Here is a 22515-nt window from a genome sequence, read left to right as displayed (position 1 = left end):
AGCAATTGGCCCCCACAAACACATTCATGTCACATACTTCACTCAAATTTGCACTAGAAATTTAATAGCAAATTTATGGAATCATGTTTTCCTATTCAGTAAATTGTCTATTTTTCATGCTCATCATGACATTTAATACCCTTCACTTTCATCCAACTGAAAGATATGAATGCGTGTGAAAAGACAAAAAAGTGTGCAGTTGATTAGTACAGTCAACAACCTGTGCTCTATTAATCGGTGAAAATTAGAGGATTTCTTTTACATTTTTTTCTTAAAAGCAAAATTGAAATAATACCCCATATTTCCACCTATATGACTCTGGATTTGGAAACAAGATAGCCTCCTCTTCATGTATTGGTTCTTCCCTTGCAAATAAATTAATGAGGCGAGGGAAAAAAAACAGTGCAGGAGTGTGTTTTGAAACCTAGCAATTAGCCAGCTCGGAAATCCAGGAAAAGTCGTAGTTTATGCAGAACCACTTCACGGCTTCCAAAAAGAGGCTTGCCACTAATGGTCCAGTCCTTCTCAAGAAGACCTGCTTTAGCACTAGCCTGCATCTCATCGTAGAACGCAGAAACAATACGGTAGATTGAAGTCCTCAGAACATCAGCAATGGCATATGCTTTTGAATGTAGAGGGCCACCTCTCTTTTTACGCATCCGAATGTCTGTTCTTCCCATGCTTGATGTTGCCCATTTTATACCAGCAGATCCTGTCAAGTGAGGGGATTGCACGTTGGTGGTCTTTCCCATAAAAGTTTCAACTGCAAGAAGGCAAGAAATCAGTGTTGAGATCACAGCTGCATTACTTCCAGAGAGCTGAGCAACCCCAAACCTGTCCTCCTGGTGTGAGTGTGCAGTCAGAGCAGAAACCATCCTTGCACACCATGTATAAAGCTGCACAAACAAGAGCCCATCAATAGACTATTCGGTACATATGTAAATTCATCAATTATAGCTGTTTTCCCTGATGTGCGAGTAAGTATTACTTGCTCATGGTCTCACACACAATAAAAGCACATACAAGGGAGAAAAAAGAAAAAATATATATATATATATACATATATAGTTTTATTAAACTATAATACATTTTAGAGTAGAAATTCTGTCAAAACTGTAGCTGATGTGCCAGGTTCAGTGCTCACACAGGTCAGGTACTTCATCATTTACAAAATCAAAATAAAGGGCGGCACCTTTGTTTACTTCAAGTCATATAAGAATTCAGAATAAAAATTTTAAGCCAATAGTTTTTATTTCAAATGTAATGTCAATCTCCATGGTTCAATTATACATATTACACAACCTAGCACAATGTTCGGTGTGTGCTTGCATGGCTGTGCTCGCTAGCCTGAGTATGCCCACGAGTATAATAAACAAAATTCACTGTACCTATGCCCAAAAGTACAATAAACAAAATTCACTGTACCTGGAGGTTGTTTAGTGGTTCAAAGCAATTTGGATCTTCAAGGTCAGTAGGTGATAATAACTGATTGGATAGTTGGGAGTTTTTGTCTACAGAATTGTCCAAAGCTTCACCTAATTTTGATGCAAGCTGCTCCAGAGGCCTCAAGCATACTGCTATTACCCTTTTATAAGTTTCACCGCTTTCTTCAAAAAAGGCAGCTCGTCGCCACATATCAACATTATTCTCACAAACCATGCAGAGATCAAGATACGCAAGATATTGAAGGAGAGAACTAGGGTTGCTTTCCTCCAGGGCTGCAAGGAGAGGCTCACTGGGATTTGTTTCTGCAGCTGCTGATCCTTTGGGTGGTGCAAATATGAATCTCTTTGTATGTAAGACCTAATATTGCCACAATGTTCATATTATATAAAGAAAATATCAGGAGACGGTACATTATAAAGTTCTGGTGTCAATATTTGGAGAAAGAAATATGACAAGAGTTTATGACCAAGATGCAGGGGTTCTCATGTTTTTAGTTACAACCAAATTCTCCTCAATTTGATCAGCAGCTATGGGCTACCAACTTGAATATATTCTGATTAGACATGAACTTTTTACTACTCTTTCTGGCATGTAGAAAGAACAAGCATTATGTTAAACATAATAACTACTACTATTTCCTCAATTACTACTACTTTTTACTCCTTAATTTAGGACCTTTTTTATTTTTTAATTGATATTATGTTATTACAAGCATATAGAGAATAAACATAATAATAATAATATAATAATAACAAAACTGAATATTAACAGGTAACCAAAGCATTTCCTTTTAACAGAAAACAAAAGTGGTCACAATAATGAATATAGATACATGCATACATGCCCACATACATAAATATATGCAATCAAACACATGCAAGCACTTACTTTCAAACAAAAAATTAATCTATCTCAGCTAATATGTTATGCAAAATCATGTAAGCCAAAAACACTAATAAGTTTGCCTCATCTTCTTCCATCTCTTATGGAAATCGTCAGTCTTATTTTATCTGGTTCTTTTATGAACCAGTTTTACACTGTATAGTACATTGACAAAGTCTTTTCACCATTTAAAAGAAAGAAACAAATACGCTAAACTGTGGCTGCATGTGCAGAAAAAGTGTTATAGAATTTTGGAATGGAATCAGGTATTAAATAGAAAAATAAATCTATATGACGTCACGAATACATGTCTTAGGAATGTCTAAGGAAAATGAAATGCATAGATGTTAGATACCAACATGACACTCCTGCAATTTCGTATATACAATTGCAAGAAATATTTTTTCAGTTACCAAAGTTGAAAATTCAGAAAATATAACCAAAAAAATTTCACAGAATCGGAGAGTATATTGAATCGCTGTATTATCAGCCATTTTGTGTCTTATTCCTGCTACTCCAAAACTATTCAAACACCATTCAAAAGGGAAAAAATCGATGGATATAATCACTATTTGTGTTTTATCAAAATCCAAAACTTCAAACTTGTAAGCAGGCAAAGATTCAACAGATTTTTATCACTGTTTATTTTCTGTTCTTTTTCTTGTCTTATTTAATTCGTTTTATATATTCTCTGAATTTTTTTTTTGTTAAAAAAAACAAAAAGTGGTCATGATAATACAGCATTCAAGACATTGATACTTTATGTAGTACTGATACTTCTAATTTAACAAAATCTTATATCTGAAGTGACATACGATGATTGCCATGCCATACAGGAACTGAGAAGAGTGATTATTGGCAACTGAGTATCAACATCAACAAATATTTCCCTTTTTTTTTCTTTTTTATTTTTTTGGCCATGTTTCAGTTAACCACGTGTAATGGATAATCAAGAATTTAATTAACGGAAATTCGTGACATGGTTATTATGTTGAAGAACCAACCTGATGTAAATGGTGACTTAATTCCCAACAGAGAAAAACCGCAAAACTCCCGAGATAAAATATTATTTGCTCAGCAATAAATTTCCCCAGTGCACCCTGGCTCTTAAGTTGATCTGGCAGAAAAAGTGCCACGGTGGTAGAAAATAGGTAAGCAACACCTGAAAGCTTTAAAGCTCGTGTAATGGCCGATGGGAGACCCATCTTGAAGCTGAAGAAAGGAGGACGCTGTTGATACAAGAAAGATACACATAAGAATTAATAGCCATAAGCCTTGTGATTAACAAGCAAAGAGCACAGAAGATTGTCATAACCAATCATGTATTATCACAAGCAAAGAGCACAGAAGAATGTCATAACCAATCATGTATTTTCACAAAGATTCCTCCAAATAACTACAAACAACAAAAATTAACAAGTGGATTTTAGTCTGTTCGTCCATTGCCACAGTATACATGCCCATTGAAACGAATCAATATCACAATGTGTTTATGTGAATAATTATCAAAAAAGCATCCAGATCCTAACAGAAACAAGTAGATGCAATCTGTGGGAATTTATAATCCAACACATGATTCTAATGTAAAAGTCGGCCCGTTTCACCTCCTCTAATATTAACTAAATATTTCAGGGATCAAACAACCATGCATATGCATATACACATCCATTCCTTGGCAATTTGTCAAACATTTCATCAATTTTTAGATTAATTCCAACCCTAGAAGGAATATGGTCTATAAATTTCCAAATACAATTTAATAGAATAAATACTAGCAAATCAACTCAGTATTGATCAATCCAATTATACAATACAGGCAATACATTTTTCTACAAGTTCATTACCTCCTATGCTTCCAGCTTCCCCAGGTATCAAACAGAAGACAATACAAAAAAACTTTCAAAGAGAAAAATTAAAGAGAAGACTGACCTGGATAATGGGGAACTCCAACACCCATCGGCGCTTATAAACATAATGCGACCCATAAACTAAACCCATTACAAGGCCCCTAATACCAACTCTCCCAGCCAACCGAACCCCATCATCATACTCGCCAATGGAGCTCGCAAAGCAGATGGAAACGGCCGCCACAAGCCCCGACAGCCCTGCCGCCACCACGAACAGCACAAAGCGAAGAGAAACCTTGGCTCGGCGACGAAAATCCGCCGACACCGAACCATCGGAGCCACCCGAAACAAGCAAAATCCGAATTAGCCCAAGCAGGAGCTGAAAGGGATAGGCTGGGCGGTGGGGTTGGGGGGAGGAGACAAGTGAGAGTGAAGCAGAGAAGAGAAGGTGCGAGAGGTGGAAGGTGAAGAATGCAAGAAAGGAAAAGAGTGATGGCAAAAAAAGGAAAGAGAAGAAGTGGGTTTGAGAGGTGGAAGAAGAATACAGGGTGGAGATGAAGATTTTGAAGAAGATGAAGATGGCAGTGGAGGGAATGGATTGCCATATTAAGAACCCTAAAAAGCGGTTCTTGACCACCATGTCCGGTGGTGGTGGTGAAGCTGAGGGCATTGTTTTTGTTGAAGAATTGGGTGTTTTTTTTATTAGGTTTTGAGATCTTTGAGAAGACGAGCTCAATGAGCTTGGGTTTTCTCTGTGGGGTTTTATGGGGGTGCCGGGTGCGAGGGTTCTACGTTTTAACTTAGAAAATGTTTTTCTATTTTATTTTTATTTTTTCGGCTTGAAACTAATATTTGGAAAAATAAAAATGGAGTGCCTCCTAAAATTTTTAAAAAAATAAATAAATTTAATAAATAAATTGGAATCGTTTTCTTCGCTTTTTTTCAGTATTTTACTAATGAGAGAAGTTTAAGGATAAATCTGAGATAAAATGTATTAAAAAAAATGTGGGAAATCTTTTAATTGAAGATTTTTAACACTTCGATATTATATATTTCAGGAAGTTAATTAATATCATGTATTTGGAAAAGTTTTTTAAAAAAATAAATATGGCATTACGGAATAGTTGATAAATTGATTTAAAAATAAATAATCCCAAAAATTAAAAAACATTTTAGTTGCTTTTTTTTTTTTTTATATTTATATGAACATTAGTTGCTAGCATTGTTGTTTCAAATTAGTCAAAATTTATTATCTAGGGATGATCTAAAATCAAAAGACAAACCTTTTCATTCCTTCTGAAATATTGACTCAACTCATGTTAAAATAATAAATTTGCATTTTTTAATACGATTCATATTTAAAATCTATATATATATATATATATCGAGCATAATCATAAACTTCAACAAAGCCAGGCGAGAGGCAACAGTGGGTAGACAATAATTCCATAATTTCTTCGTGACAATAATCAGCATTTATCATTTTTCTTTTAGGAACTAAAATAGTTGAAGAAGAAGAAAGTTCCAATTCTAATCATTAAGCTTTACATGCTGAAAATTACACCAACAAGAGAGGCAAGGCCATTAATGTAACGACAAAACGAAAAACATCTCTAATGGTAACATCACTTTTGCTGCTACAAACCCAGTTTTGACGAGAAATTGAGCCAACACAACCAGAAACCAGGCCATCCACATATTACAAGCGATCTACTGCATTGGTTCCTAATTACACATTATCAACCAATTGTCTTCTAAGTTTTAAAAGAAACAAGTGTTTTTACAAACACTACAAACACCACAGCAACAACTACTCCAGCAAAAATCAAAGTGGGATGAAGAACTCTACATTAAACAAATGATCCTTGTCTTGAAACTTGTGATAAAGCATCCTCAAAATTATCATCATCATTTAACTTCTCGCTTATCAAGCTTGGTGGGATGAATGATCTGAAAATTTGTTCCATATTTGGAGTTTCCTTTAGTTCGCGAGAAACAACTTCAAGAGCAGTAACGTGGAATGCACGATAGAATTTCTTATGACAAATGAATCCGTAAATCAAGGTGATGATGGGAAGTGGAATTAGGATTGGTGCATAGTAGAATTTCTTCACTCCAAAGTAACCAAACATGGTAACTTGGTATAGTATCATAGCAGCAAGGACACGGATAAACAAGTGCGGCCACATTTTTCCATAGCTTTCGAATGATGGAACATATACTTTGAGAGCCTGTTCAATGATATCAAAATAAAATAAAAAACGAATAAAAGACTAAAAGAAATCTTTGTGTTTTCTCTCCCATTCTTACTTAAGAATGATGGTATTGGTAGTAGTAGGGGGGAAATGTCATAATATTCAGAAAAGAAGAAACTATTACCAGGGGCACCAAAATTCAACTAAAAACACCAACAAGCTCAATGCAAGATTAATGGGCATTACCTGATTCCGCAGGATAAGCCATCCAAGGCAAAAATACAATGCACCAAATGGAAGAATTAGAGGAGCAATGACAGAGTAGCAGAGGACAATTGTGAAGATCAGCATGTCACCAGGAACTCTGGTTGCAAACCCAAGGTCCCCCGGAGCCCATGCTGCTTTTATCTCGTCTTCAGTCTTACAGAGATATTTCCTCTTCAGATGGAAAATCACTAGAGGAACTATTCGGGACAGTTCGAGTCCATAGCCAACAAAAAACCTAGGACCCATAAAATTTTAAATATCAGTTTACTTAAATGTATCAATAGAATTCAATGACCTTTTCGTTTTTCCTGTGTTGGATATAATTAAGATGATCAAAGATTAGGATAATTGAGAAATAAAATGGAAAAATAAAAAGATGATCTTTGGATAACAGTTATCTTACTTCAGAGCCACAAAGGTGAGGAAGAAAGTTGCATTGCCTGGCAGGCTTGTTGCTAGTAAGTCAACAACTTTTTTTGGGTCATTCTCAATGGTCTTCAATGAAGCGAACAAGGTTCCACCCACTGTAACTCCAATAAAAACATTCAACACTGTGAAGTAAAAATATTTTCCAGAAGCAGCCCTTACTATATGGCTCTGTGAAGGTATTCCCTCAACCTTAGAGAGAAACAGAAGTAATTTCGGCAACAAAGCCAGAAAGATAATGAGTGCAAGCTGAGGGAGGTAAGCTTCCAGAACCGTAGTTAATGCCTTAATGCTCAATACTGACTTCAAAAATGGAAGAAGTTTCTTCAAATTCTTTAGTGTTGTGAATGCAGAGATTGCTGCAATTGGAATCATGTAAAATAATATGGTCAGACCCACAATAACATACACAATATACTGCCTTGTTTCCCTTGCAAAATACTTGATTTTAAGATTGGACCAAATTAATTGACGAGGCTCTGGAGCTTCAATAACTGTCCATTTGTCAACCATTTGTGCATGTAAACTCTGAGATGCATAAGCTGCAGACACCCTGCTTGTGAAAAATATCAAAGCAGCACTTTGTTGCTTCTCCCTGAGTGTAACTTTTTGTTCAGACTCCAGTTTCTTCGTAAGTTCAGAAATTTTCTCATTGTAGTACTCTATACTATCTACCTTTTTCCCAATTAAACCAAGCCAACCAGTTCTGTTAGTGGGTCTATCTCCAGTTTTCTCTTTGGATAAGGCATATACTACTTCAGCACGTGCCAGCTTCTTCTTGTAGTTCTCCAACTCTCCCCAAATTTTGTTCACCTAGAAAATTAAAAGTCAATGTAAGTTGAAGAGAAACAACTAGGAAAGCACACGGTTTAATGTTCCCTACTGTATAAACTACAATTTACTTAATGACATTCTTAAACCAAAAGTAAATTGAATTTCTAAAGGCTTAAGAAGCAGAAACATAATTACCTCTTTGTTGTCTGTGACCAGCATTGATCTGTAAAAAGTATCGGGATAGATAGTTTTAAAGTACGTATCAACCTGTTCCTTTCTGGTTTGACCTTCAGGAACAGGAGGTATGTCTCTAACAAGAACTGCAAATTGTTCAGGCTTCACTTCAGGAGACATTAATGCATTAGCTCTCAGATCAGAAGCATGGTTATATGCCTTCCATAAGAGGTAATAAGTCACAAAAGAAACAAAGTAGACACCTATCAGAAATGCCCACAACCTTGAACTTTTATCCTGCACAGAAAGAAAGTCTTGGACTCAAAACTCTGTGACTAGGTGGCTGATTAACAGAAGAAAGGTATTGCTGACTCAGACTGGGTTGCTTTACAATATCTGAGGCTGCGGAAATGAATTGCTTTCCTCACAATAATATAAAACTGAGTATCCTAATTGATTAAATAATTTAAATAATTTACTCACTCCTGGTCCTGAAGGTAAAAAAGAAATCAGTAAATGAAGTTCCCAAAAAGGTTGCTTAAATTACCATGATATTTCCTATGGACAACTTGTCGAGGTCACTGAAAGTCCCATTGCTTGTGGTGGAATTCGAATGAAACTTTAGACCGTGGTCAGTGGCAGAAATAGGCAGAAGAAGTGGTAGCAGAATTAAGCCACATAAAACCAATATCCCCAAAGCTGGAACATCAATTAGTACATTAGAATATTGAAGAGCTTAGGACAAACAGTGGGCACAATCAAACCAAATGAACAAAGCTCAAACGTAGAGTCACCAGCCTATCAAATAACTTGAACAAAAGTTTCTCCTATAAAATGCTCTGATGCTTAAAATGGTAGTATTGTAATAGCCATGAATACATATTAACAATTTATTATGATAACCAACAAGTTTTTGGCCGTTTTCTTTTCTTGCGAAGAGATGAATTGTCATTGCAAAACAAATATATTCCCTGAAAAAATTAAGATTGTGTCCTTTAGCCTGCACTAGTGAAAAGCAACACTAACTTCACTAGTACAATGTTAAGATCAGGAAACAGGTAATCACATAATACATTTTAAAAAAGAACATTTTGTATTTTTCAGATACACATTAAATTACATGAATTTCAGTGAACATGTTTCCTTGTTTTCAACAATTTTGAGGAAAACAGAGAGAGGAGGAAGGAAGGATTCACGAATGATTAGTTTGCAACTGAAAATTAATAAAATACACAATATGTAACTTCTTCAGCCAAAGTTTCATCTTAGTCGCATATTTAGGTAAGTACTAGATTTAGTACAACCCTCTATACAGGGCATGGACAGGTAAGATGAAATCTGGATTAGGTACGAAAAGAAGCCAGCCTAGTATATCAGTTATGAACAACCTTAAAATTCTTGTGACTGCCAAAGAGGAGATAAGAAAAAGAAGTGAACAGAGCTCCACAGATGACACTCTTACCTACTTAAGGACATTAAAAAAAGACTTCCATTTACATCAATAAAATTATAATCTTTTCTTTTTTTTATTTTTTTTAATAAACAATTATATATTGCAAAAGAGAAAAGGGTTCCTTTTCCTAATTCAGCCAAAACTTCAAATTTTAAAAAGAAAAAAGACGAAATTCTTACAACATATATAGCTTTAAATCAGGCCATTTAACATAAACAACACGCAATAGTTCCAATTAGTTCCTATCCATCCCACCATAAGAAATCCCAAGAAAAACCCAGAAACACTTTCTGCAAACAACCAATTAACCAAACAAAACACACACACTAACCATACATATGTATATATATATAGATATACTTCTCATGCAAAAAACGACAGAGATAGCTACAGAAACAAACAAACCAGTGCTCAAGAACACAAAGTACACAGCCGTATCAACCCCTGACATGGTTATAACATCCCGTTCCGTTGAAGACGCAGCCTCCCGGATCCACGCAAAGGGATTGCGGGTCGTGGAGCCTCCCTCCCATGGATCCAACCCTCTCAGGATCCGATTCGGGTAATACACAACGGCGTTCCCAGGCCTCGCCGAGACCCATGCAAAAAGGATCATCAAAACCAAGAATATCACAAACGACGTCCCTAACGAAGTCACGAACGATGAGAAATCCATATGTGCCGGCCTCCCTCTAAAACTACCTCAAGATTATTAAAAAATAAAAAATAAAAAAAATAAAAAGAGAAACACCTCTCTCTTTTGCACTCACTCTCTGAACCAACCAACGAAAGCACCTAGAAGAATACCATGTGTAAATTATGAAATCACATAATAAATGTTCTTCAACAAAATTAGAAACTAAGAAGGAAAAAACGAAAAAGGAAGCAAAAGCAAGTGAGCCGTTTAAAGGGTCATTGAAGGAATAGAAAAGTAACCGTTTTGAGGTGTAGAGAGAGAGAGAGAGATAGAATTAAAGGGTGTTCATGGAAGAAGACGTAAAGACTTTGGGCTGGAGAGGCAGATTGATTGGTAGGGACGGTGTGGTTGGGCTGTTGCTATTATCATCTCAAAAGCAGCTTACAAGGATTAAAAAGCAAATGCCCATTTCTTCCTTTGAAGCTACATATATAAAAATTAAAATATATACGTATATATTTATAGATCTGTATAGATATGCATTTAATTAGCTGGTTGTGGGGTTTGCTTCAATTTTCTTCCATGTTTTCAAATTCGGTTTTGTGTCACTCATTGATTGTGGAGAGAGAGCAGAGAGAGAGAGAGAGAGAAACAGAGGAAGTGAGAGCAGCGTAATTGTTGGAGGAAAAAGATTTTTGAGGCAGGGCGGGGACAGAGAGTTGGAGTTTTTTTTAGTTGAAAATACGAAAATGGGCTTCAGATATAACGGTAATGTTATGCTCAATTCTGACCAGATTATCCCATCTTTTTTATTGTATTGACTATTTGATCCTTCATCTTTGAAATTGGCAAGAAATAATGAAATTATATTTTTATGAGAGCAAGAGAATTAAGAATAGAGCCAATATTGGCTTTTTTTTTGGGGTGAGAAATTTGACTGGTGGGAGTTGAAGCCTGTAGGATAGCATTTGGACACGGTTTGAACCCGCAAGAAAAGCTGGGATAGAGGAATATATTGCAAGGTGGTGGAGTAAGATTCAATTCAATTTTTTGTTCTTTTATCGGGAAAAAACAAATAATCAGCTTTTTTTTTTTTTGCACAAAAATTCTGACATCCCCATATTTTATTCAATTAAGTAATATTGTTTTTCGATTTATGGTTCATTATCATGATTCATGGTAACTTAAAAAAAAAAAAAATTGACTCATGATAATATATAAAAGGTTTAATAAACTTTATATATATATATATATATATATATTATTTGAAATGGAATTTTTCAAATTCAACATCTCATTATTTTTAATTTAGAACAAATTACACTTGATTCTTAAGTTAGTTTTAAGTTTTTCTTGTAATATAACTTAGTTTTAAGTTGGTACCATGTTCCAAAAAGTTACCCATGCATGTTACCGTTAATTAGGATTTTAATTCAATTAAGAAGCCATAAGATATTGGTTTAAAAAAATTAGATGGTCTCTGCTGCAACGATGGGAAAAATGATAATAAAATGTGTTAAACCCATGATATTTTTATCTCCCAATTAATGTAAAAATTGTCGCTACTTAATTCAAAAAAAAAAAAAAAAAAGGATGTTATCTCACTTTGCAAAAAAAGACTTCTGGGGTAAAGATGGCCCATATTGAGTAGAAGTGTTGGAAGATGATTGGTTATGTACCTTTTGTTTCTTTATTCTTATAAATCTTTTTATACTTTTTTTTTTTTTTTTTTGCTTGAATAAATCTTATGGTGATCGACAAGCAAGCACAATATCTTTACCATCTCTTTCTTCATGTGCCAAATTCTTCTTTTTATCACATACAAATCTGATAATAGAATATGAGTTACTTACTTTGAATTAATATTACAAACATTCAAATCTACATATATATATATATATCCAACAATATGTTTACCCAAAAAAATATATATACAATTATATATAGTTGGATATTATATTTAAAAACCCACACATGGCACATGATATTTGGAAGGCTCCCTTGCATCACGAGATCTACTTCTATTTTTTTATTTAAAAAAACCCACACATCAAAGTGGAAATTTTTTTTTTCTAAAACAAAAACAAAAAAAAAAAGAAAAAAAAAATTGGCTAGGAGTGATAAATACTTTTAATACGATTCTTTATACAGCGGCATAAACTTCATACTTTTTCCATGTGAATGAAATGTTAACTTCCTTTCAAAAAGAAAAAAAAAATGAAATTTCACTTTTTTTACTTTAAATATGTTGATAGTAAGCGTTTTGCCTTTATTATCAAAATGATTAAATACTAATTATCACAACATTTAATCCGAAAGATTTTGAATTCTTTTGTTTCGTTAGTGAAGTATAATTCATATTCTCAATAGAGCATATATATATATATATATATTGTGAATTGTGAGTTGGAATATTATTAATCTTCTTTACTGTTAGAGATAATTTATATCGATGGTTAACGATAGTTGTTTATGAGAGAATTCGATCAATATTTGTTTCTAAAATGATTTTGCTGTTGCTTTTGCTTTAATAAATTGTCTCTTTCTAAGTAGTTGTGCTTTTTCATTTGGAATCGGTTTTATGTTGGGGTTGACATCATCCTATAAGCATTTATTAGTTCGATACTCCAAGCTTAAATGCCCTTTACCCAAATATAATATATATATATATATAGAGAGAGAGAGAGAGAGTTCAATTGATGAGAAAAACAAACTGGAAGGGTCAAATTTGTCGTTTCTCATAAAATTAGCAATACTATCTCATATTTTAAAAATAAAAAGAAAAAAAAATTATATGTGATTCCGAAAAAGCCAGGCAAGCTCTATCGATCTATATTTCCAATAAAATACTTCACTTTTAATTGGCCGTACGAAAGCAGTGCAAAAATCAGCGACCACTCTCCACTCTCCACTCTCCACTCTCCGCTCACCACTGTGGAATGAAACGACATGTGGAAAGGAAGGAGGGCACCAGACAGACGACATGACTCCGCGAGGATCAGGAATTATGTAGTCGCGCGAGTGAGCAACAATTGCCAGCTCTCAAGGAAACAGTGGCACAAGAAGCCGACCGTTATCCACTACGTGGCAACACCACTAAATGCGGCTAATCAGGGACACCTGGCGCTTAAACAACGATGCCGACAGAGTCCCAGGGGAAGGTGGGACCCGCGGGTTTATGAGTCTTTTTATCTTGACTCTTAATTAGAGAAAGCTGCTTGTCGGCCTCTTTGCGTGGCACGTTGCAATCCCTTAGGCCCCTCGTCACGTGTAGAGTGTATAGAGGTTGAGAATGGCAGTTACAAAGTAGTGAAATTGATAGGGCTCTGTCAGTGGGAACCCCCTACTTTTATTACGGCTATCTTAATTGAAAAACGTTAAAAATATACATGATTTTTTGTTTTTTTTTTATGAAAAATAATAATTATATATTATTACAAAATTTTAAAAATAAAAATACAAAAGGAGGGAAAAATAAAAAATAAAAAATTATGGTATGTATTCTCAGCAGAGAAGAGTATAAAAAGCTCTATCCTTTTGAAGCGGAAAAAACAGAAAAAGAAAAAGAAAATTATATCCATTGGTCTCACTTGTTAAGAAGCAACAGAAGCAAATACAAAGAAAAGGTTAATAAAAAAATATATATATATATATATTTATTTATTTATTTATATAGAAAGAGAGAGAGAGAGAGAGGAATTAGCGGAAATATTTTCATGGAAAAAACAACACGTGCTTTCATTTGGAAAGGAATGGTTGAATTGGAGGGTTTAAATGGATAATAAAGCTGTTTTATGGTAGGATTAATGATACTACAATAAGTGAAGCAATAAAAAAGTTTTTAAAATTTTTGGAAATTCTGAATGTGGATTATATATGTAGATATACGTATGTATATGTATGTATATTCATCTGAAAAGGGGACTGGAGTTTAAAAGAGCTGCTTATTCGATAAATGAGAATGGGACTTGAATCACATGAACGAACATAGTTTGATCAAACACAACATATATAAAAGCAATATTCTCTGAAAATTGTCGTGATACTAATAATTGGGAATGGATTTGGGGTACGCATAATGCATATATATGGAATCTCAAGGTTTATTGCCAAATGGTTATTATCAGTTCTGTAGCTTTCAAGTTGGAAGATTTTGCTGATGCTCTCTTAGATGTTGCAACCATGCCACGTCCATATATATACATATATGTATATATATATATATATATATATCATATGGATCTAGATGTAGGTTTGTGGGATGGGTTCAAATTTTTTTCAATTTTGATTGTTAAATGACTAGTTTTTTTCATAATCTTTTTGCTGCTGCTAAGCTTACTCATAGCCATGCAAGTCATAAGGAGCATGATTAGGGAAAGGACCCGGAGTTATGTTGGTTTGCTTGGAGAGCTCCAAATGAGCCTTGATCTTGAGTCAGAGTGAATACTCATACTAATGGAAGCTTCAAACAAGGCTCTAAGCAAGCTGGTTGAGGTGTAAAATCACAAGCAACTTTTCTATTTTAACATCAATGCTTAACATGTAACTCTTTTATGGGTGATTTATGCACTTTGCAAAATCGTTAGGTGGGATAATTGCATTCAAGTATTTATTGTTTGAGAATGTTGATTTGCGTCTGACTTTTCATGAAGATTAGGTGTACCTACCGCAACAAAGGTAGTACTTATTTGGAAAGAACTTGGTGATAGTGATTGTTATTTTTCGTGAACAGGCATCACCTATAAACAAAGTCATTTTACACCATTAGAAAATGATTTAAAATATGGACTTCAAATTATAGTTTTCCCCAAATAAATTATGAATACTTAATCAAAACGAAAACATAAATAGTATAGTGACATGACATGTATCACTTATTATGTCGTACCCCAAAAATTTGGAATCCTAATACTCCTTTTCCTTTAAAATTTTACTAGAACAGGGTAATAGCCTCATGATATGATCAATTTGATTGCAATTGTAGAACATAGATTTTCATGACAATTGCAGCGTTAAAACCAGTAAAACTTCTGGATGGTATTCACTATATAATCATTAACTGTGTGTTGCAACCACTTTTGCTCAACCTCAAGTTACAGTAAACATTTCAGATTCTTGTCAAATCTCCCGGAGGATCACCCAAAATGAGCATTAAGTGGAAGAGGTAAATCTAGAAGAACCATAACCAAAATTGAATATGAATCTTGTCTAGCCTATATCAAACTTCGTTTCACTTGGCTTTTGACAACTCATTTTGACAAATTTGTCATTGATCATAAATTCGTTCATAGGACTCACAATTTAATCAAACTAATTGACAAAGATCAGCAGATTGGTGAAGAATACAAGAGGTGGGGAACAAGGGTTGCATAAGTTTTGAGTGACAAACCAGTCTCTGTCATCTGGAACTACAGTATCGTTTCTATCACCGGTAAAGGTCATTCGGTAATGCTCTGTCATCTGAAGTTACAGCAATGAGCTCGACCTCTTCCCAACTTGTCCCAAAGACAGATCATTTGCCTTGGGGATTGGTAATGTGCAGTGAAGTAGTCCACCAAACAACCATACTGACAGAACTTCCAATTATGGGAATATTGGACGGTAGCCATGGAACTGTTGAATTGCTCAACCCACATTCCCATGCTCACATCCTCCATCTTGAAAAGCTGTGAGCAAAATAGTAATTATTTGATGAATATAATGAAAATATACTAGGGGTTTGGAAACTTGTTTTATAGATTAAAATTTTGGAACAGAAAAAATAGAGAAATCATGAGCATGTAACTGGTAGGCAAATCAGACAAGTAGATTAACTAACCCTTAGGCTTCTGTTTCCATGTTGAGAAACAATAAATTTAGCAATATCACTGGAAATTATATATCCAGGTCCATTCGCATATGGAGGATAAACTGCTTCTGGCCACTCCTGTCACATTAGACAATAATCTTTCAGATATACAAAGAACATAATTTAGAACTCAGTCTTCAACATAAAATTTCACTCTTCTAACTCATCAAAGAGAACAAACTAATTAATACTTCGCCCAAAAATTAAAATAATAATAATAATAATAATAATTTATATAATGAAGACAGCAACTTTTTATATGCAGGAAATCTATAAATCTAAAATATTGCTTTGCTTCATTGTATACGTCTCTGCTTGTTGGATTAAAACTAACCAAGTCTTTATCATCCTACTTCCCAGCAATCCATTAAACGAACTTTCAAGCATTAAAAGAAGCTCCAATTCCAAACGTTTCCATAATAAATTAATTAATTAATTAAATACATCAAACACTTTCATTATGAAGTTCCAGCAATGTACAAGAAGCCAAGAATTGGGTTCAGACATACAAAAACCAACAATGTGCCAACTTAGGTACCTCATAGGTTACTGCCCATTTCCCACTTCTGAGTGGACGATGTAAGAGGTTGAGATTACCCATATAAAGAGACTTTTTTGGAGAGGTGCCCTCGATTTCTTTCAAAACAGTGTCTACCCTAACAAATGTGTCATCATCACACTTCATGATATATGCAGCTGTCACATTCTGAATCTGTATTGAGATGTTGAAATATTAATCAGATGGAGTTACAATTCAAAATTGGACCCCCGCAAAATAAATTTTCATGTCATATAAAGCGTAATGGGAAAGATTTGAGCAGAAAATTTTACCCAAAAGATTCCTAATTGTAAACTTACCCCAAACTCACAAATAGCAATGGTTTTAAGAACAACAAGCTCATAGCGATCCATAAAAGGCAAAATCACAATATCACCAAAGTAGGCAGCCTCTTTCTTCAGCACAGCATTCACCTCCTTCCTTGGATTCTATATTTTCATTTTACAAATACGTACATGCACCAAATGTGAAAATAAAACATTATGATCGTACAATTTCTTTAATTTTAAATTTTTTAAAAAGGGACAGTAATATTGCATGAAATGTTATTAAAGCATGTCCATAAAGCCATAAATCGTGCTAATAACATAAATAGACTATCTCTGCAGGATGTAGCAACAGAAAAAAGCAACAAGTCTCATATATCCATGTATGGTTTTATAAATACCAAGTTCCTAGTCTCTGGAATCTCAGACAGTAGTCAGGAAAATCTTGAAAGAAGACACCAACACCAAGGTAGGAAGTAAAGAAACATTTATGTCCTGACCCATCAAACCAAAAAAAAAAAAAAAAAAAAAAAAAATACAGTGCTGCAATATCACATTAACACACACACACGCACTTACACATCTATCAACACACATGCATCTCCCAGCTGAGCCAGCTATTCCTTCGAACATAAGTATCTACATTGACTTCATACTTTTCTATTTATTTTGTCTTAGGCCTGGCAACAGATCTTTATTTCAATGTACATTCCATCACACATAGCTTCTCAATTCCCCTGCATGCTGTATCCTTTTTTTCAGCATAAATTAACATATGAACCACAGCAACATAAAACTTAATCCAAGTCAGCCTTGATCCCATAATTCTTGGATAGCAACTTATATCCATATGAAGCCACTAAAAGGCTATTCGACATGGATCTTTCTTTCCTACACAGTCCTATCCAACTCCATGCTCTCCATTACATATTTGATATCTATCCTTTATTGCCATTTAACCCTACTATTTCATTCTGTTTTCACCCTTCCCATTCAATTCAAGTATTCACTTATTCCTATTCCTAGGAGCTTCTACTCATATAGTTATCTAAGGATGGAAGTTCGGCCAAGCCAGGCTTGTTTAGCTAAATCTACATTCTATATATTTATAGTCTTAGTCCTGTTTATTCTAAAACCATTACATAAAAAAATAAAATAAAAACACCTCCATATATATTGCTGGTTTTGAGTCAATGTCCATTTGGCATCAGCCCCATCTAGCAAATTAGATGAACCATTATTTATTTACTTACTTATTTCATTATAATAAGCATATGACCTGACCCACATCTAAATCATGAGGAAGATTTTTAGACACTAGCACACAGTCAAATTTATGGTAACAAGTTATGGTAAGGATACTTAAGACATAGTAAGATTTATGGCAACAAGTTATGGTATGATAGCATTTATGATAATAAGTTACAGAAGGGCATGAATTCAACTCAGAAAATTTTCGCTAAAGATACTCTCACTACAAACAAAAGGCATGCTATAAAAATCCATCAGTTAATAATGTCAGGGAAAAAAAAAAAAATTCATAGCAGTAAGCAGATCATAAATTTTCAACATTCACGGTTTCATCTTTGGAAGAATAAGCTTCTAACCATCGACACAATTATTTTACTAAGTGCCAAAAAATGATGAAACACCAACGATGTGTTGAAAAGGAAAAGATGATTGTACTATTTGTTCTCCAAATGTGCTGAGATTTTAGGTGAAGTAGAACAAGAGGCAAACTAAACTAGAAAACTGATTAAAATTAAATGGGGTTAATAAAATAGCAGTAATGAATAATGACAAGCTTAAACATTTATGGATGTCTCAGTACATTTATTCAAGAATATTATTACTTTGCATTCTTTCTACTTTTCCTGTCATTTTTCTATAAATTTCAATATTAATGCTAATGTCAGCATGTTTACAGAGCTTCAAACCACTACTATGACACTATCGATATATTAGATCCTTAACCTAACAGACCAGTTCCTAAAATTAAATTATTTATAAAAATAAAAAATAAAAAATAAAAATAAGTGCAAAAGCCTTACCAATGCAACAAAGAAACGAACTACTACACTTGAAGACTTGATTGCTGATGATTGCATCCATGTTTTTCTCACGGCCATCCGCTCTGCAAAGTGATTAGTAGCTGATAGAACTCCAATAAAGAGTTGAATAGGACTGTTAGGTAATGGATGAGCTTTCCACTTTTGTGACATCTCCAATACTTTTTGAGGTGAGAAGCTTGGATGAGAAGCAGGAAGAGAGGTAGCATAAACTGAATGAATATCAATGTCTCCTTTAACTGCCAATCCTGTAGCATCTTCAAGTGTAAATCCCTAAAGGTAAAGCAAAAGAAAAAACAAAATCACTTACATAATTGACACCAAAAATAGATAAAAGTAAATACTTGAACAGTCATTGATAGGGAAGTTTCATAAAAAATCTTAATCCATGCAACTTGCCGTCCGATATGGGAATGAAGTCACATGCCGACCCCCAGCACTAATGTGGTATCCATCTACACCAGCACGTATGGTCAGGATAAACAGTCTACCCTCCACAAATGGAAATGGCCAGGTCACTTCTGGCTTTTGCTCACGCCCTATGAATCGCTTAAACCATGAAGTTGTCTTGGACTCCTTTGAGTCTACTATATCATTCCGCATCCACTTTTCACATCTCACAAATCCATCAACTGCAACACTCAAGGATTAGAAAAATATTACAAGCAAAATGGTGTACAGCTAAGTGAATGGGCAGATAGAAAAAGAACAAAAATAAATAAGTTAAATTGAAGCAATAACAATTGCATTGTAGGGAAAATGGTAAACTAGTTTTTAGAAGAATCTATAGAGTTCATTTGTAACTAGTCCACATAGTAATTCAGTAACACTTATTTTGACTATTATCGTATGCTGAGGCAACATTAACAATTTTAAGTCACATGTATAGGTTTTCTTTTGATGAAGATTTATTTAACTAAATATTACTTTTCAAACTGGTAATTTCAGTAAAAGTGGTATGATAAACAAAATACTTCCAGGATAGTCCATTATTTTAGCTATTCTACTTTGTCCTTAGTGCAATTAAAGCCAATATGAAATAAAATTACTTCATCCAAATCCATAATTAGCCGCATTTAAAAAAATTCTTTCAGCATTTGGTTTAATCAGGGCATCAATAGGCAACAAATGTTAACAGTTCAAGCCAAGTGACTTGTTAATGTAGATACAAAATAAAGTTATGATATAAAGAATATGGAAGGAATAGAAACAGAAGAACTATAATTTTGCTGGTTCAGGACAATAGACCACTAGGAAAACTTGTTGCAATATCAATTCCTAAAATCATAACGTAAAATTTTTAAAACTTTTACTTCTTTGGATCACTAACTCACTACTTGCTAATGCATATCCTAGTAGCAGTCCTTCTATTTCCTCCTGACGTCAAATTTCTCTTGCTGTCAAAGGGCTAGAAAATCATTTCCGTATTTTCATGTCAAAGGTAAATTCAATTAGTCTTTTTTTTTTTTTTTTTTCAATTATGCATTTGCTCATGAACTCTTATTCCTTTCCACCATTTTCATAAATGCAAAAATAGACAGAAAATAACATATTCAAAAAAATAAATGATACCTAGCATGTCTTCATCATTTTTTGATGCTAAACCATCACACCTTTGAGCTGTTCCCCATTGCATCCTATAACAGGTATTGTGCTCAATGACTGGCCGCCTGCTCCAATCTCCTTTTAATCTTGGATTCAAGTGTAGAATCTTAGGCGGGGCTTCTCCATCCACCGACTTCAATCCTTGCAATTCGACCATGAACTGTGAAACCATAACCATTGCATCACCACGCCTGAACTTTGCAAGCTGGGGGACATACTCCTGATGAGCATAATGGGGTGTTCCTACCACCGTAATTGAAGAACCCGCAGCAAGCCCACAAGGAAGGAACATTACTTTATCTCCCATTGCCAACTCTTCCCCAGTCATTGATACCCATGACGGGCATGATTCAGGTTTTCCCTCCAATATAGACCCCTCTCCTGTCTCCTTCTCGTCAAGTTTATCCAAGTCTTCCCAAGCCTTTAAACCCAATGTCCATGCCTCGTCTGCCATTCTCTCAAGCACTGTTAGATCATTTGTTCTATTCCTTCTCCTCAGAATCTCACCAGTTATTCGACCATATTTATACTGAAGCGGTTTTATAGATAGGGACCCATTTTTTCCCTCTTCCAGTGGTTCCTTATTAGGTCTTATTGGCGCATCTTGGTTTTGGTTATCTTCCAATTTCCGGTGAAATGTATCCTTATAAACAGAATTGAAAAACGTTTTGCTCAAATCAGAATCTTCAGAGTCCCCTACCTTTTCCCCATCCGATTCAATATAACTATCATCGCCACTCAAAAGCGATGCAATCTCCAAAAACTGAGGAAACTTACAAGATATAAAAATCAAGTATAATATCCCAATACCCAACAGAAAATGAGACAATCTGAACCTCCTTCCAACAGGAGGTTCGTTTTTTGGCCTTTTCATCTTTATATCACCAACAAGAAAGCTGCAATAAACTCTACCATAACAAAATGTTTCTCAAACCCAAAACCACCACCAGCCTAGATGACACGTTAAAAAAAAAAAAAAAAAAAAAAAAAAAAAAAAAAAAAACGAAATCCTCAATACAGATCAAAAATGAGAAAATACCATCAATGCGGAAATGGGCAAGCAGAGATAAACCCAAAAACCGTAATGGACGGATTCAAAGAGATCAAGTTCAGACATCAACCAATGTCAGAATTCAGCGAAACATACCGAGAAACCCCATAAAGATAGAAAGCACCAAACAATAAGTCCGTCAACATTTCAAGGTCATTCTTGGGGCAGCTTGATCTCGACGAAGAAAAGAACCAACAATGGGTATGCAAAAAGGGTTTGATGTTGAAAGACAAAGGGGTCCAAAAGACCCCAAAACACAGAGACAAAAGAAGCAAAGAGAAAGAGGAAAAGACAAGAGAGAGAGAGGGAAGAGTGGGAATGTGAGGTTTGTAGAGGAAGGAAGGGAATGAAATGTAAGAAGAAAGTAAATTGTGAGTGAAAGAAGAGAAATTTATTTGACTTGGCAACAGAAAAGCAGATAACATGTAGGTTTCATTCTCACTTCTCATCAGTTTCTTTTATTTCCTCTATACATTCAGGCAGAAAAAGCAGTTTTTTTTTTTTTTTTTTTTTTTTTTTTTTCAAATCCATAAGTTACTATTATCATTTTTCCGTTATATTATTTCTTTTTTTGCTGAATTTCCTATTACGTTATTTCATTTATTTCTGTTTCGGTTTTTGTATTTATGACTTATTTCTGTTTGTATTTCTCTATTTTGTTTTTTTTCCTAAAGGTTTTTTTTTATGCATATATATATATATATATTTTTTTTTTTTTTAAACCAAAGGTTGGGAACAAGAAATGGTAATAGAATAGAGGGACCAAAGTGGATAAGTTGGGATATATTTGAGTTTGTGGTGAATCCAGTCTTCAACTCATTATGTGATTTTTTTTATTACCAAAAAGAACTGGTTAAGTGGTATTTTCGTCCAATTCATCTAATTTTTGTTTTTATTATTAAACAAATTCAAACTTTTTTTTTTCCTGCAAAAAAAATTGAAAATTTACAATTTCAACTTTTGCATTGAGTTTTGGACTTTAAATCAGAGTTAGGTTGAACCATATTATTTTCATG

At 34.3% G+C, this 22515-nt stretch overlaps 3 protein-coding genes across 3 annotated transcripts; all 3 read right to left on the bottom strand.

Annotated features, from left to right (window-relative positions):
• Positions 1 to 207: 207 nt before the first annotated feature.
• Positions 208 to 4982, bottom strand: LOC107414121 (uncharacterized). Its single transcript, XM_016022218.4, has 4 exons — positions 4258 to 4982; positions 3333 to 3557; positions 1426 to 1803; positions 208 to 896 (listed from the first exon to the last, which is right to left on the bottom strand). The coding sequence occupies exons 1-4, from the start codon at positions 4843 to 4845 to the stop codon at positions 432 to 434; spliced, it is 1656 nt and encodes a 551-aa protein (XP_015877704.2). The 5' UTR covers positions 4846 to 4982; the 3' UTR covers positions 208 to 431.
• A 699-nt stretch (positions 4983 to 5681) lies between these two features.
• Positions 5682 to 10811, bottom strand: LOC107414080 (CSC1-like protein ERD4). The gene is made up of 6 exons (XM_016022182.4): positions 9870 to 10811; positions 8559 to 8710; positions 8033 to 8308; positions 7041 to 7876; positions 6617 to 6872; positions 5682 to 6406 (listed from the first exon to the last, which is right to left on the bottom strand). The coding sequence occupies exons 1-6, from the start codon at positions 10138 to 10140 to the stop codon at positions 6026 to 6028; spliced, it is 2172 nt and encodes a 723-aa protein (XP_015877668.1). The 5' UTR covers positions 10141 to 10811; the 3' UTR covers positions 5682 to 6025.
• A 4461-nt stretch (positions 10812 to 15272) lies between these two features.
• LOC107414113 (hydroxyproline O-galactosyltransferase GALT2) lies at positions 15273 to 21993 on the bottom strand. The gene is made up of 8 exons (XM_016022213.4): positions 21596 to 21993; positions 20416 to 21399; positions 19243 to 19475; positions 18826 to 19116; positions 16808 to 16936; positions 16488 to 16661; positions 15920 to 16027; positions 15273 to 15767 (listed from the first exon to the last, which is right to left on the bottom strand). The coding sequence occupies exons 2-8, from the start codon at positions 21320 to 21322 to the stop codon at positions 15558 to 15560; spliced, it is 2052 nt and encodes a 683-aa protein (XP_015877699.2). The 5' UTR covers positions 21323 to 21399; positions 21596 to 21993; the 3' UTR covers positions 15273 to 15557.
• Between the last annotated feature and the right edge of the window lie 522 nt (positions 21994 to 22515).

Source organism: Ziziphus jujuba, chromosome 1, assembly GCF_031755915.1.
Source record: "Ziziphus jujuba cultivar Dongzao chromosome 1, ASM3175591v1".
Lineage (NCBI taxonomy): Eukaryota > Viridiplantae > Streptophyta > Magnoliopsida > Rosales > Rhamnaceae > Ziziphus > Ziziphus jujuba.
The sequence above is the reverse complement of the archived record's forward strand: the minus strand, read 5'-3'. Positions and strand labels throughout refer to the sequence as shown.